Below are 12,983 nucleotides of genomic sequence, written 5' to 3'. Positions count from 1 at the left end.
AAAAAATAACCTAAGGCTTTTCTTAAAAATTTATTTCTTTTTACTTCATGTGTATTGGTGTTTTGATTTCATGTATATCTGTATGAGGGTTTTAGAGCCACTGAAACTAGAGTTACAGACAATTGTGAGCTGCCACATGGGTGCTGGGAATTAAACCCAGATCCTCTGTAAGAGTGCTCTTAACCACTGAGTCATCTCTCTAGTCCATCCTAAGGCTTTTCATGACAGTGAGACACATCTGCTCCTGGTTGCATAAATTTATTCCAAAAAAGGAATGGATATCGAAGAACCTCCATATGGAGTTTACTCTTGCTGTGGCAAAGTTAGCCACTGGGCAACAAACCGCCCTTGTCTTGACTGCTGACAGTATGCTGTCCAAACTGGACAAGCAGGACACAAGCAGGCAATTGCTGAACTTTGCTAAGACAAGGTAGGACAGTCCTTCCAAATTCCTGCTTCACAGAAAAGTCTGTCATATATTCTGGGCCTGTAGCAGAAGATGGATGTCCCACTGTTTCAGAGGAACCTTGGGTGACTGTCCAGAGAGCCAGCTGCTTCTGTTTCTTAGTTTTGGAAGTTGCTTGCTCTGCCCTTCCTACTAAACAGTTAATGATACTTGAGAGACAGGGAACAAACAAGGCAAGCTCTGAGACTATTCTCATCTGCCCAGAATGAGGGGAATAGGGAGGGAAACCCGGGTGGAGCCTGCATCGTTATGATCTTCTAGACCAGAGTTCCAGAGGACCAACTAGAAACGTGTTTGCAGCACAGTTTCAGAACAGTGCTGTCCAGAGAGGAACTCCTGGAAGAACTGAAAAGGGGACCACAGCATATGCAACCTATCTCCTGAGGCTGAGGCCAGGGAGCAGAATCATCAGGGAAGATTACAGGTAAAGACACCAGAATGTCATCCAGGGCCTAGCATCCACTCTCATAAACCAGCCTGGAAAACTTGATGCACAGTGCCTTGGGCAGAGTCCTTATAATGCCTTGCCTCAGTATTGGGGAAACAACTAACTCAGATTAGATGGTGCTCTGCTCCCACCTAAGAAAATCAAGACTCAAGAGGATCAAATTGTTTCCCAGGATTTTAGCTGCCTCCTAGAAATACAACCTCAAGACATGTAGGAATGCAATACCCAAAGCCCACTAGGAAAAGGTCAGAATGTCACAACTGTCCAGTCAACACTTACAGGTAGCAAAGATACAGGAAACTACATGATGAGAAAAACCCATCAAGCAAAACAGAACTAGAACTAACAAACAGAAGAGCAATCAGGAACACCAGCTGAATTCTCTGTGTTCAAATAGTTAAGTTTGAGGGCCAGTAAGATGGCTCTGTGGAGAAAGGAACTTGTCTTGCAAGCCTGAAGACCTGTGTTCAATCTACAGAATTCAGGAGTGAACTGACTTTTGAAAACTATTCTCTGAACTCCGCATGTGCCCCTCAGCATGTGCGTTGTGTGTGTGTGTGTGTGTGCGCGCACACCCACACACACACCCACACCCACCAAAAGATATTAGCAAGACTCAGTGTCTGGAATGAAAGATACAATGGACTGGAATCATAGCAAACTGGGAATTACAAAGGAAAAATTAGTGGACTTAAATAGAGGGCAATGGAAACCATTTACAGAGAGACAGGAGAAATAGCTTGAAGAATCTGAAGAGGCCTAGCACACCTGTCATAGCCGTCTCCAAAGGAGGAGAGATAAAGGAGGCAGAAAAAAAGTAATTATCCCCAAAGCTTCAGTGAAAAAAAAAAAAAAACTATCAAATTCTAAACCCAAAAATTAAGAAGAAAATCATACCAAAATACATCACAATAAATTGCTCAAACGCAGTGATTAAAAAAACCTCTTAGCAGAAAAGAGAGGGGGGGAGAAGCCTATTAAGAGGGGTGCTATTCTCTTTTTTTCACATGTATTCCTTCTTTTTTGTTATTTTTGTTTGCTTGTTTGTTTTTTCAAGACAAGGTTTCTCTGTGTAACCGTGGCTGTCCTGAAACTTGCTCTGTAGACCAAGCTGGCCTCGAACTTAGAGATTTGCCGGGTGATGGTGGTGCACGCCTTTAATCCCAGCACTCGGGAGGCAGAGGCAGGCGGATCTCTGTGAGTTCGAGACCAGCCTGGTCTACAGAGCTAGTTCCAGGACAGGCTCCAAAGCCACAGAGAAACCCTGTCTCGAAAAACCAAAAAAAAAAAAAAAAAAAAGGGAGAGATTTGCCTGTCTCTGCCTCCTGAGTCCGGGATTAAATGTGTGTACCACCACCACCTGGCTATGAGTTTAGTTCCCAGTATCCATGTTGGGTGGCTTATAATCACCTGTAACTCCAGGATCTGATGCCCTCTTCTATACTCTATGGAGACTCATGCATGTGTGTGCATATATAGACACATAAGTAAAAATTAAATACATTAAAACAAAAACCCGACAGAATTATTGCTAGAATCAATGCAAGCAAAGGCAGTGGAGTAACTTCTCCAAAGTACTGAGAGAAAAATACCTGTCAGCCTGGGAAAATGTGCGTGTGTATATATTGTAACATATGCAAGAAATGTTAAGAGGTCCTTCAGACAAAAGGAAATCAAATTGACAGAAATTTATCTCTAGAATAGACGGTAACTACTTTATGGACAAATAGATGTTCTTATTTAAATTTCTTTAATAGGCAACTGGTTATTAAAATAATGACAGTAACAGCGCAGAGCTAGGGAGAGTGTGACTATAGAGCAAAGGGCGGGAGGGAGGACCTAAAAGTTCATTGTCCTCAGGTCTTTAAACCGTGTGCGAAGTGAGATACCATCACTGGACCTGGAGGAAAACACGTACTGGGAACCCTGAAGCTGTGCTCCATCCACCTTAAAGGAAGCTAACACAGGATCATGAAGATCATTTGATAATCCAAAAGAACGCAGGGAAGAAGAAAAAAGAAGCAGGGGATAAATGAGGCACAAATGCAGACATCACGAGCAGTAGGTGACAGGTTCAAGCCTCATCAATTAAGGACATTAGACGACAACGGTCTCACCACCTCAATTAAAAGACAGAGGCTGCCAGGTTCAATTTAAAAGACCAGCAAGACCCAACCAGGTGCTGCCTAGAAGAAACACACTTTATTAGGTCAACAGGAAAAGGATTAAAGAAATACATATCATGCCACTGCTGGTCAAATGAAAAGGCAGTGGCTTTATCGATATCAGACTAAGATTTCAGAGGAAGACTAGAACTGACAATTTTTTTTAAAAAGGCAATCTCGGCCAGATGTGGTAGTGCACACCTGTAATCTCAGCATTTGAGGGCAGGCAGTAGGGGTGGGGTTCAAGGCCAACCTGAGCTACATCTTTTCATAATGAAAAAAAAAAAAGATCAAAAGGATATTAAGAAAACCTTAAACATGTTTGTTTATGTCTAGTAACAGAGTTGTGAAATTCATGATGTGAAACCGATACATGACTAGAGAATAAACAAACCTACAATAACAGTTCGACTTCAGTCTCCACGATGAGTGGGGAGGAAACATACAAAGTCAGATTTGAACAAGACTATGAGCCATGAGACCGAATTGACATTTGTAGAACATGTCAGTCCAAACTGCACTCACAAGAGCGCATACACGTACACACACACACAATACTAACCTGGAGTATTTATTTTTTTAAGTTGAAAACATTAAATTTTCTGGCAATAGCTAAATTAAATCAGAAATCTGAGACAGAAGGAGTTTGCTAAATATCTGGAAACTAAACATCCATGTAATTACCCCAGGTCAAAACATAAAGCAAAAGGGAAATTAGAGGCTGGGCGGTGGTGGCGCACGCCTTTAATCCCGGCACTCGGGAGGCAGAGGCAGGCGGATCTCTGTGAGTTCGAGACCAGCCTGGTCTACAGAGCTAGTTCCAGGACAGGCTCCAAAACCACAGGGAAACCCTGTCTCGAAAAACCAAAAACCAAAAACCAAAAAAAAAAAAAAAAAAAAAAAAAAAAAAAAAAAAAAAAAAAAAAATTAGCAAAGGATCTGAGCAGGCCTCAGAAGGACGACATGCCAACGGCCAGTATCTGCATGGAAAGATGGCCAGGGTCTTCAGTCATTAGGGGAGAGCAATCTAAAATCACAAGGAGACACCACCATAAAACACACACACACACACACACACACACACACACACACACACACACGAGAACGGCTAAAATCAAGGACCACTATGACAGGTCCAGCAATGTGTAGCAGCAGGCCACACACTGCTCACAGTACTGTAAAATGCGCCTACTCCTTAGGAAAACAACCTGACCAAGCCCTTAAACATATACAAACATCCACCTGCTGCGACTCAGCCATTCTCCTTCCCGTTTGTCCAAGGAGAGACTTATAAAGATTTGTTGTTGTTTTTAGATTTCTTTGTATTGTTTTAAACTATGTGTTCTGTGCATATCTGTGTCTGGGTACACGAGTGCAGGTGCCCTTGGAGGTCAGAGGCTTTGGGTCCCCAGGTCTGGAGTTACAAGTGTTGTCAACCCTGTATATGGGTGCCAGGAACCAAACTTGGGTCCTCTACAAAACAGTACGTGTGACTGACCGATGAGCCACCTCTCTGGTCCCCATTTTAGTTTTTAAATTATGTGTATGTGTGTGTGTGGAGGTCAGAGGTATCCAGCAGCTTCCCTGACGCTTAGTGAGCTGTTTGACATGGTGGGTGACAAGGGCTGAACTCAAGTCCTCGGCAAGAGCTGAGTCAGCTCTCTAGCCCCAAAGGAAGACTTTGCATGTTTACAGAAAGTCTGCCCAGAAATGTTCCTGACCAAAGTGGAAATAGCCCGGATGTCCACCTGCAGGTAAATGGCTAAACAAACTGATCTCTCCACGCAAAGGATGCTATTTAGCAGACAGTCTGTGTGTAGGGATAAGTCCCGCCCTTTAGGGGGCGTGTTCGCCTCAGGCTGTTTACCTATAAATCTGGCGAGGTTGGCCGCACTCACTTCTGCTTTCCTGGTCTCTGCAGAACGGTGGTTCTGTAAGTCTATTTCTCCATTAACATTCGTTTATGCCATTACAGTATGTGCCAGGCACAAGTGATTCAAAATGGACATGTCTTAAATGACCCTTTTAGAGAACCCGGACCAGGAAAGTATGCACTAAACAGCTTCTGTCAATGGTCTCTAGCATTCATTTACAGCAACAGCAGCAGAACATTGTTAACCCAATGCTGTGGGTGGAACAGGTAGGGAGGGGCTTAAGGGGAAAAAATTACCAAGAGCCATGAGTAAACTTTTAAGGCTGTCGGGTATGCTCCGCTGTGTTTTAATAATGGTTTCACTGGTGCAAGGCTGTCAAACTCATAGTCAAAATTTATTACCCAACTGCACACTTTAAATAGGTGCAGTTTATTATAGGCCAGGCATATATCCAAAAAGTTGTCTTAGAGAAGACACAGTGACACGTGTACTTTGGCCAGGGTCTCACAGTAATGAAATGATATCAAAGTGGCCACATTGTATTCAGGAACTCTTTTGTTGCTGGATATTGCACTGTTCTTTTAGAGAAATGTAATCAAAATCTGTGTGTTGAAGATCTCTGATTACACAGAAGCCCAATTCCCTTTTCCTTAAGCTATGTTTGGAGAAGTAGAATGATTACACCTTATCTTAGCTAAAAGACCCAGAAGACATTAAGAAGTAGAACTAGTAGCTGGGCCAAAGAGTGTTTATACTTCTGGGCAAGTTCCCCTTTCCTGGCTATCTCCCACCCACACACACCTTTTTTTTCCAAAAGCACACCAGGAAGGGGTAAGCAGGTTCTCTTTCGCCACCCATGTTTGCCTGTGATTTCTCCATCCCTAATTTTTTTTATGAAATTAAAACGATCAAAAGATCCCCTGGAGTTCTCAGCTTACATGACTGTTCTCTCAGTGGCTGTGAGGCTCGGGAGGACATGGGTGGGTAGAACTAGTTAGTAATAAGCCTGAGCTATTGGTTGAGCATTTATAATTAATATAAGCCTTAGTGTGTTTATTTGAGAGTGACTGCAGGACAGGGAAACTGCCTACACAGAGCCTTTACTGATGGCCTTGGTCCTGTCCACTCTGGGATGTCCTTGACTGAACACATTTTACCGTGAGTCACTCACATGGGGAAGTGTGCATCTGCTCTCAGAGCCAGGGTACAGCACGGTCTCACTTGATTTTGTGTCCACTCCCTACCCCCCGGGGCTCTTTGTCTCTGTGAATGCTAGGTAAACTCTACCACTGAACTCCAAGCCCAGCCTCTCACCTGCTTCTTGGTGTCCACCTCCAGGATGTCCATCAGATTGATCATAATGTTCTTATGGGTTTTCTTGTATTTCCCAACACGCAGCGAGACGGTGAGCCAGCCAGGACGGCCCGTGCACATGAAGGTCTTGCTGCCCTGTTCCTTCCATTCTCGTACCTGCAACCACAGGGTGAGACTTAGCTGGCTCTGTCTGGCTCCCCAGAATGGCTCACGGGTCCTCTTCCAGGATAAGAGGCCTGGGAAAGATGCCTTTACCCGGTACCATTGAGGAGGATGGTGAAGCCCTGAGGGCCTTACCCTGTGGAGTCTCCCTGGCTCACAAGGCCAACAGGAGAGCAAATGTGTTGCTATTGTACAAGAAAGGATGAAAAACGAACTAGATCCAGAGGACCTAGGTTTGATTCCCAGCACCCACATGACAGCTAACAACTGTAACTCCAGTTCCAGAGGATCTAACACCGTCATACCAATGTACATAAAATAAAGTTAAATAAATTATAAAAAAAAAACGAACTAGAAAACAAAGTATCCTGAAAACATTAAGTGGAAAGTTCAGGAAAGGCTTTACAGTGGCAACAGACCGATTGTCAAAATGATTATCATCTCCAGGGCACACCCACCCGACAAGGCACCTACTCTACACTGTCTTCTTAATCTCTCAATCCCAGGAGGTTGAGGTGACCTGCCCCCCCTTTTGCAGATGAGGAAACCCAGGCAAAATAACTTGTCTAAGATCATACAACCCGTGGCTGGCAAGACCCAGATTCATAGCCAGGACTGACCAATCACAAAGCAGGGAAGACCAGAAGACAGATGGGCTTAGTCCACAGAAGAACAGCTACTTATGAAGCGTGTTCCGTGCCAAGCCCGGCTGTCAGCATCTCACATGCTAACTCATGTACCACTCTGACAGGGAGAGGAGGTGCAGGCAAGGAGCAGCCAGCCAATGGCAGTAGTACTTTGGCAAAACCTCCATGCCAGAGCAGAGAGGGTGCAGAGGATGACATGCTGGTGAGGGATAAAAGAATATCTTGTCCCTGCAGACGGACAAGGTAGGCACAATGCATGGCTGTAGTTAGGGCATCCAAGGACCGTCCATTGCCTCTTCATCTGCGTCTACCAATTCCTCTTCCTCCACCCAGGAAGGTTGATTCCACCCGGCTGGCCACACTCTCTTTACTGAGGTGGGAGCAACACTGGCTGAATCTAAGCCAGAGACTGTGGGGGACTCCACAGGAAGACAGCACCCCAGGAGAGCAAAGTCAACTAACTCAGGAAGAAGAGCCAAGAAAGACACGGCAGACAAGATAGAGACAGACGGGAGAGAGGGTCCTGGGTTCAGTCACACCTCAGCCAGCTGTACTACTGGATTTTCAGGACACAACGTAGGGAGGCCCTTTGTACTCAAGACCAGCTTCAGCTATGTTCTGCAAGAGTCATGTCAAGGGTCAGACTTCTGGGGAAGGTGTCCTGGAGCTGTCAGAGGACTCAGGATGGGGAGGCAGCTTTCGGTCTAGCAGAAAGGCACTACTGTGAGCAGCGGTTAAAAGGACAAAAGGTGAGTTCCATGACCATCCAGCTCTGCCTGACTCTGCGGTCAGAGACTTTATGGAAACAGAGTGTGAACGAGAGGAGTTGGGGTGCTGCTGGACGGTGGGTCACACAGGTAGGCGCTATCAAGCCTGGAACATCGATTAGATTGGGACAAAGAAGCAAAGTACGGAAAAACCATTCTTTGTCAGATTCTCAAGAGAGACAGGAAGGGCCCAGAAGGTAGGCAACAACTCAGGCAGTTATGGTTAAGAAACCAGGCATGAGGCAACGAAACCAGAGTCATGGGATGGGCTGGAAAGCATGGGGCTGAGGGAGTCGAGAGTTCAGGCTCTTTATCCCAAGCCAACGTGAGTCCCTGCCCTATTTAACAGCTGTGTTGTTCCGGGCAGGACTCACAACTTAAACCTCATTTTAGTAAAACAGGTACCAGACACCAGGTGGCCATGGACAGCAAATCAAAGTCACGAAAGGCCTGGGCCCCATTGTTCCCTGTTCACAGCGCATCCTTCCATCTAGTTTGCATGAACAAGCACCCATTAATATACTCTGGCCCCCAGGAGAGCAGTCAGATAACAGTCCTGTCTTCAGGCGCTCACAACCTGACCAGGGCATCCAGCGGGTAAATGCGGGACCTGAACCCACAGAAAGACCTAGGAAGAAGAGTGCAGGCAGGGTAGGAGAACAGCAGAGCTGTGGGGTGAGCTCCAAAAGCTAGGCTGGTAGTGCCAAGTGCTTCTGACAGCAGCACCTTCTGCACGCTCGTCTCCCTGGGCAAAGTCTTCTGGTCTGGAGGTCAGTCCGCCTGCACCTTCAGGCTCAGGCTGCAGCACACTGCACGAAGTAAATAGAACAAGAGGGTGGCTGCCACGAGGGCGGCAGCAGGAAGCAGACGCTCTCTGAAGTCGATGCCGGTTAACAGATACTATAAGAGGGGCAGAGGGAGCCCATGCCAGCCCTGGATCGGGGAAGACGGCTCCACTGTGAAGGTGTCTCAGCCTAGGTGCCGGCTAGCTTATGTAAACTCATCATCTACTTAGTGGGTGCCGGACAACTACTTCTGGGTGCCGCGTGACTGCACATGGGGCTGGGAGCTGGAGTCCACCTTCTCTCTTTAGTCCTTTATTCGAAAGGCGCCCAAAGCACCTCGGACTACAAAACAAAACTTTCACCTCTTTCCTACCATAAGGCTCCTCTCCCAACTGACTTTCTAACCTTCTTGCTCTCACTGCCTGTGCTCCTCTGCTTCCCTACCTTTTGCTCAACCAATCTCTCCACTTGGCTCATTTCCCAGCAGCACCTCCCGGGGGCCATTCCTCCTCTGGAATGCAGGGGCCTAAATGAGTTACCTGACTATGGCCCACCTCTGAAGGTTTAGGGTCCCTCGTTTTCCAGGCACTGCGCATGCCCTGCACCTAGCGGACACTCCATAAGTCTCCAAGCAAGGTTCAGTTAGTTGCCCCAGTGCTTTTGCTGATTCCGTCTCATCCTCTGGGCAGTCCGTTCCCCCCGCCCCCATCACACGCGGGGTCCTCGCGATCCCCCCCTCCCACGCCCGCTCTTCTGGCCTGGCACACCGCCGCGTGGCGGACCGCTAGCCCGGCACACAGCCGCACCCCGCTCTGATCACCTGCTTCTGGATGTCCCGCACGCGCTGCTCGTGCAGGCGCGGCGCGCTGCTCAGCTTGAACACCACCCAGGCGCGCACGTAGTAGTAGATGTCGAAGATGAGAGAGAGAGGCAGCAGGAAGAGGCACACGAACACCCAGCGCTGGTGAATGAGCACGAACTCCAGTCCCTTCACTCGCACCCAGAGCAGAAAGAGCAGCGCGCACACGGCCAGAGACACGGCGGGCTCCATGGCGTCGCGGCGCGCCGCGCGAGAGGGTGCGGGCTCACGCCGCCAGTCACGGCAGCCCGCTCCGAGCTCCGCCGGCTCAGAGCCTGCCGCCGCCGCCCCGGGAGCCTGTAAGTCGGGCCCGCCGCCTCGCGATTGGCTTGGGTCGCCAAGGTTCGGTGGGCCGAGACCCAGGCGGCGACCAATGGTGAGCCGCGCAGGGGATCGGACCAGGGAGCCGCTGCGTTCATTGGCTGCGGGAGCCGGGATGCTCCACCTTCTTTTCCTAGCCGGTGTGCGAGGAGGGGCTGACCCGGGTTGGGGGCGCTGGTAGGGTCGGCCCGCGGCCGGGTTGGCGGGACTCAGGGTTCCCGCCCTGGAGGCTGTGGGACCACCATGATCTTCCACTTAGGAGTCGCCTCTGGTGGAAACAGCGTCAAGCAGTTGCGCATTGGGTTACCTCCCGAGGGTGGGACGCTCTCCAGACAACCACCCAGCAGCCCTGGCAGGAGAGTCCCCTGGCCTTGACCCTGGCTGGTCAAATCACTCCACGTGCACAAGACCAGAAGCGGCATCCTTTCAGTTTTCAAGGCATTTATCATAAATGCATTTGAACTAACCCCCTTAGGAGTTCTGGCCCGTGGGTCGTTGGGACCCTATTTTAAACACGATAGGGTGTGAATTCCACCTGTCTAGCGGTTTAAAAGCACAGAGGTGATGGTGGCATTCTTCCAAGGTGAGGTCGAAGTGGATGGAGGCCTGGAGACAGAAAGGGCTTCAAGGGCACCGCAGCCCTGGGTTAAGAGTGAGAACCGAGCACATGGTCCTGGCTTTGCGGAGCAATCAGGCTCAGGCTATGGAACAGTCTCTGACCTGGCCAGAAACTTAAGTACAGTGACATTTTGTACTTTCTCTGAACAGGTTAATCTTTGGAGATTGTTTTTCAAACCCGTCGTCACGTACCAGACCCCTCTCTGCCTTGCATGCCTTTCCTGATTCCCTCCCTTTTCACCTTTGCCCGGTCACACACTCAGGCACCCCTGGCTGCCATCCTTTATGGCAATGTCTTTGGTGAATCTGTCCCTAGCATGCCCTTTCCCATCGTGCCACTGGGCTAAAACAGTACAACAGCCTGGAGGTCCCACGGTGCCACCTCACAAACTGCCTTCGTGTTCTTTCTTCAGAGACTCACAGTTCTTTCCATTTTTGTATAATTGTCCCTTTGTGTGGCTTCCACTCCTGCAGGAGCTTTAGGGCAAACAACACCTTGTTAATCCAGCACTTCAGAATTTCCAGTTTGTAGCATAATGACTAGGGCATTGTCGACATACCCGTCTATTGACCAAAGGATACCCGAAGAATGTAGGTGGGAGTTCGGATAACCAATCGCAATCAAAGTTCAAAGCCAGAGCTTGTTTGTTTCAAAAGGGAGCAGTCCAGGCCCGAACTGCCTTTCTCAACTGTGACAGGAGCTTACCCAAACTGAAACGTTCTTCAAATGTATAATACGTGTTCATAATCCTCATATTAATTCTTGGTCAAAACGATTACCTCATCTTGGGTTAATTTTTTTTTTTTTCGAGACAGGGTTTCTCTGTGGCTTTGGAGCCTGTCCTGGAACTAGCTCTGTAGACCAGGCTGGTCTCGAACTCACAGAGATCCGCCTGCCTCTGCCTCCCGAGTGCTGGGATTAAAGGCGTGCGCCACCACCGCCCGGCTATAATATTAAAAATTTTAACAGTTTTCTTGGTGTGTGTATGCGTAGACCATAGTTCGATGTTGAATGTCATTCTTAATCACTCTCCATCCTCCTTTTTGAGAAAGTGACTTTCTCTGAACCTGGAGCTTGCTAGACTGGCGGGCCAGCAAGTCCTAAGGCATCCACCTGCTTTTGTCTCCCCAGCGCTGGGAGCAGGTGTGTACTGAGACATCAAGCTTGGGGCAGGTCTGGAATTTTAAATTCTTATGTGTATGTATTTATAAGTGTGTGTTTTGTGTTTATATGTGTATGCTTCCATGAGTTCACGTGTGTCAGGATCTTGTGAAGGTCAGAAGAGGGCATTGAGTCCCCTGGAATTGGAGGTTCAGTCAAGAGCTGCCATGTAGGTCCTGGGGACCCATCCTTTGGTTCTTGACTGCCCTCCACACCTGGCTTTTAAGATGGAGGCTGGGGACCTGAACTCAGGTTCCCCACAGCAAACATTTTGCTGAGTGAGTTCTCTGCTATTTCATGTTGTAAAGGTAGTTTCTAGAGAGTTAAAAGCGACAGGTTTGTGTCACGCTGTATCCTTAGAAGCTACAACCCAGAGAGGCCGTCAGCAGAAAGGGAGTATACAGTGTCTCGCTCTGGCCCTGTCCGAAGCAGGGGTTCAACCAATACTTTATTTTGGCAGTTAAGTGTTCTGAGGAAAGTTCAGGCGGACTGTAATCTGGACAGCAAGTTTAACTGAGAAATTAACTAGCGTTGAGTATTTTGTAGGAGAAACTGAAAATTACTAATGAGGATAGTTTTATCCCTGGGAAGAGAAGAAGGAAGCCCATAAAAGTAGATTGAAAAATTCAGTTTTAGGAACAGCTGTCCAATGAAAGGGACTAGCCCGTCCTCAGAGCAGTCTCTCGCCTCTCTCCCTCCCTGCTTGGACTTGGGATTCTTTCTTTCTCCCTCTTTACGAGCTCTAACCCTTCGGGTTGCCATTCTCTGAACAAGAAAAGTCACCCCGAGCTCTGCCATTAATCTATACTTTAAGTGAATATACGGCCAGACAACTTACCTTAGCTGTTAGGCTTCCTGTAATCATCACACAAGGAGAGTTACAAACTGGTCCTGTCTCTCCAAAACCTCCCTCTTGCTACCTCTCTGGAACGGGATTCTCCTCTCCACGAACCCCTGGCATTACTTCTCTGGTCTCAGTCACACACACAGAAGAGACCCTGAAGGTCACAGGAATGACATCATAAAAGAAATAATCTTGAGCCAATTATTAATTTTTCAGAGTGTCAAAGCCTCTGCTTTGACCATGAATCTCCTCATAAGTGCACATTAGCTACGGTTGATGAGGCGTGAAAACGGGGTCAGTCAGAATATGGGAATTTCACAGGTCAACCAGAAATTAAGAATAACCCCTGTGATAGTTTGGCCACACACCACTCTTCCTAGAACGTAATTCTCCATTTCCTTCCTGTTAAATACAGTCTAATCAACACAGCCCCCCCCCAATTAAGCAGTTTATTCAACACCAGAGTGCAGGCATTTCTTGCATGTATGTGTATAGTACAATTTCTCAGATCATTTGGTCTTTCCAATCAGGTAGAGGGATTATTCTAAGTA

General features: G+C 47.7%; 1 protein-coding gene across 1 annotated transcript in view; it reads right to left on the bottom strand.

The window, feature by feature from the left end:
* Dhcr24 (24-dehydrocholesterol reductase) overlaps window positions 1-9,770 on the bottom strand; it is a 29,609-nt gene extending 19,839 nt beyond the window's left edge. Inside the window, exons 1-2 of the mRNA XM_005353502.3 lie at window positions 9,449-9,770; window positions 6,268-6,423 (exon numbers count right to left, since the gene is read on the bottom strand). Of these exons, the coding sequence (XP_005353559.1) occupies window positions 6,268-6,423; window positions 9,449-9,679 (387 nt within the window). The 5' untranslated portion in view covers window positions 9,680-9,770. The remainder of the gene's footprint in view (window positions 1-6,267; window positions 6,424-9,448) is intronic.
* Window positions 9,771-12,983: the final 3,213 nt, after the last annotated feature.

This window comes from Microtus ochrogaster, chromosome 10 (assembly GCF_000317375.1).
Source record: "Microtus ochrogaster isolate Prairie Vole_2 chromosome 10, MicOch1.0, whole genome shotgun sequence".
NCBI classification, from domain to species: domain Eukaryota; kingdom Metazoa; phylum Chordata; class Mammalia; order Rodentia; family Cricetidae; genus Microtus; species Microtus ochrogaster.
This window is presented reverse-complemented; position numbering and strand designations above follow the sequence as displayed.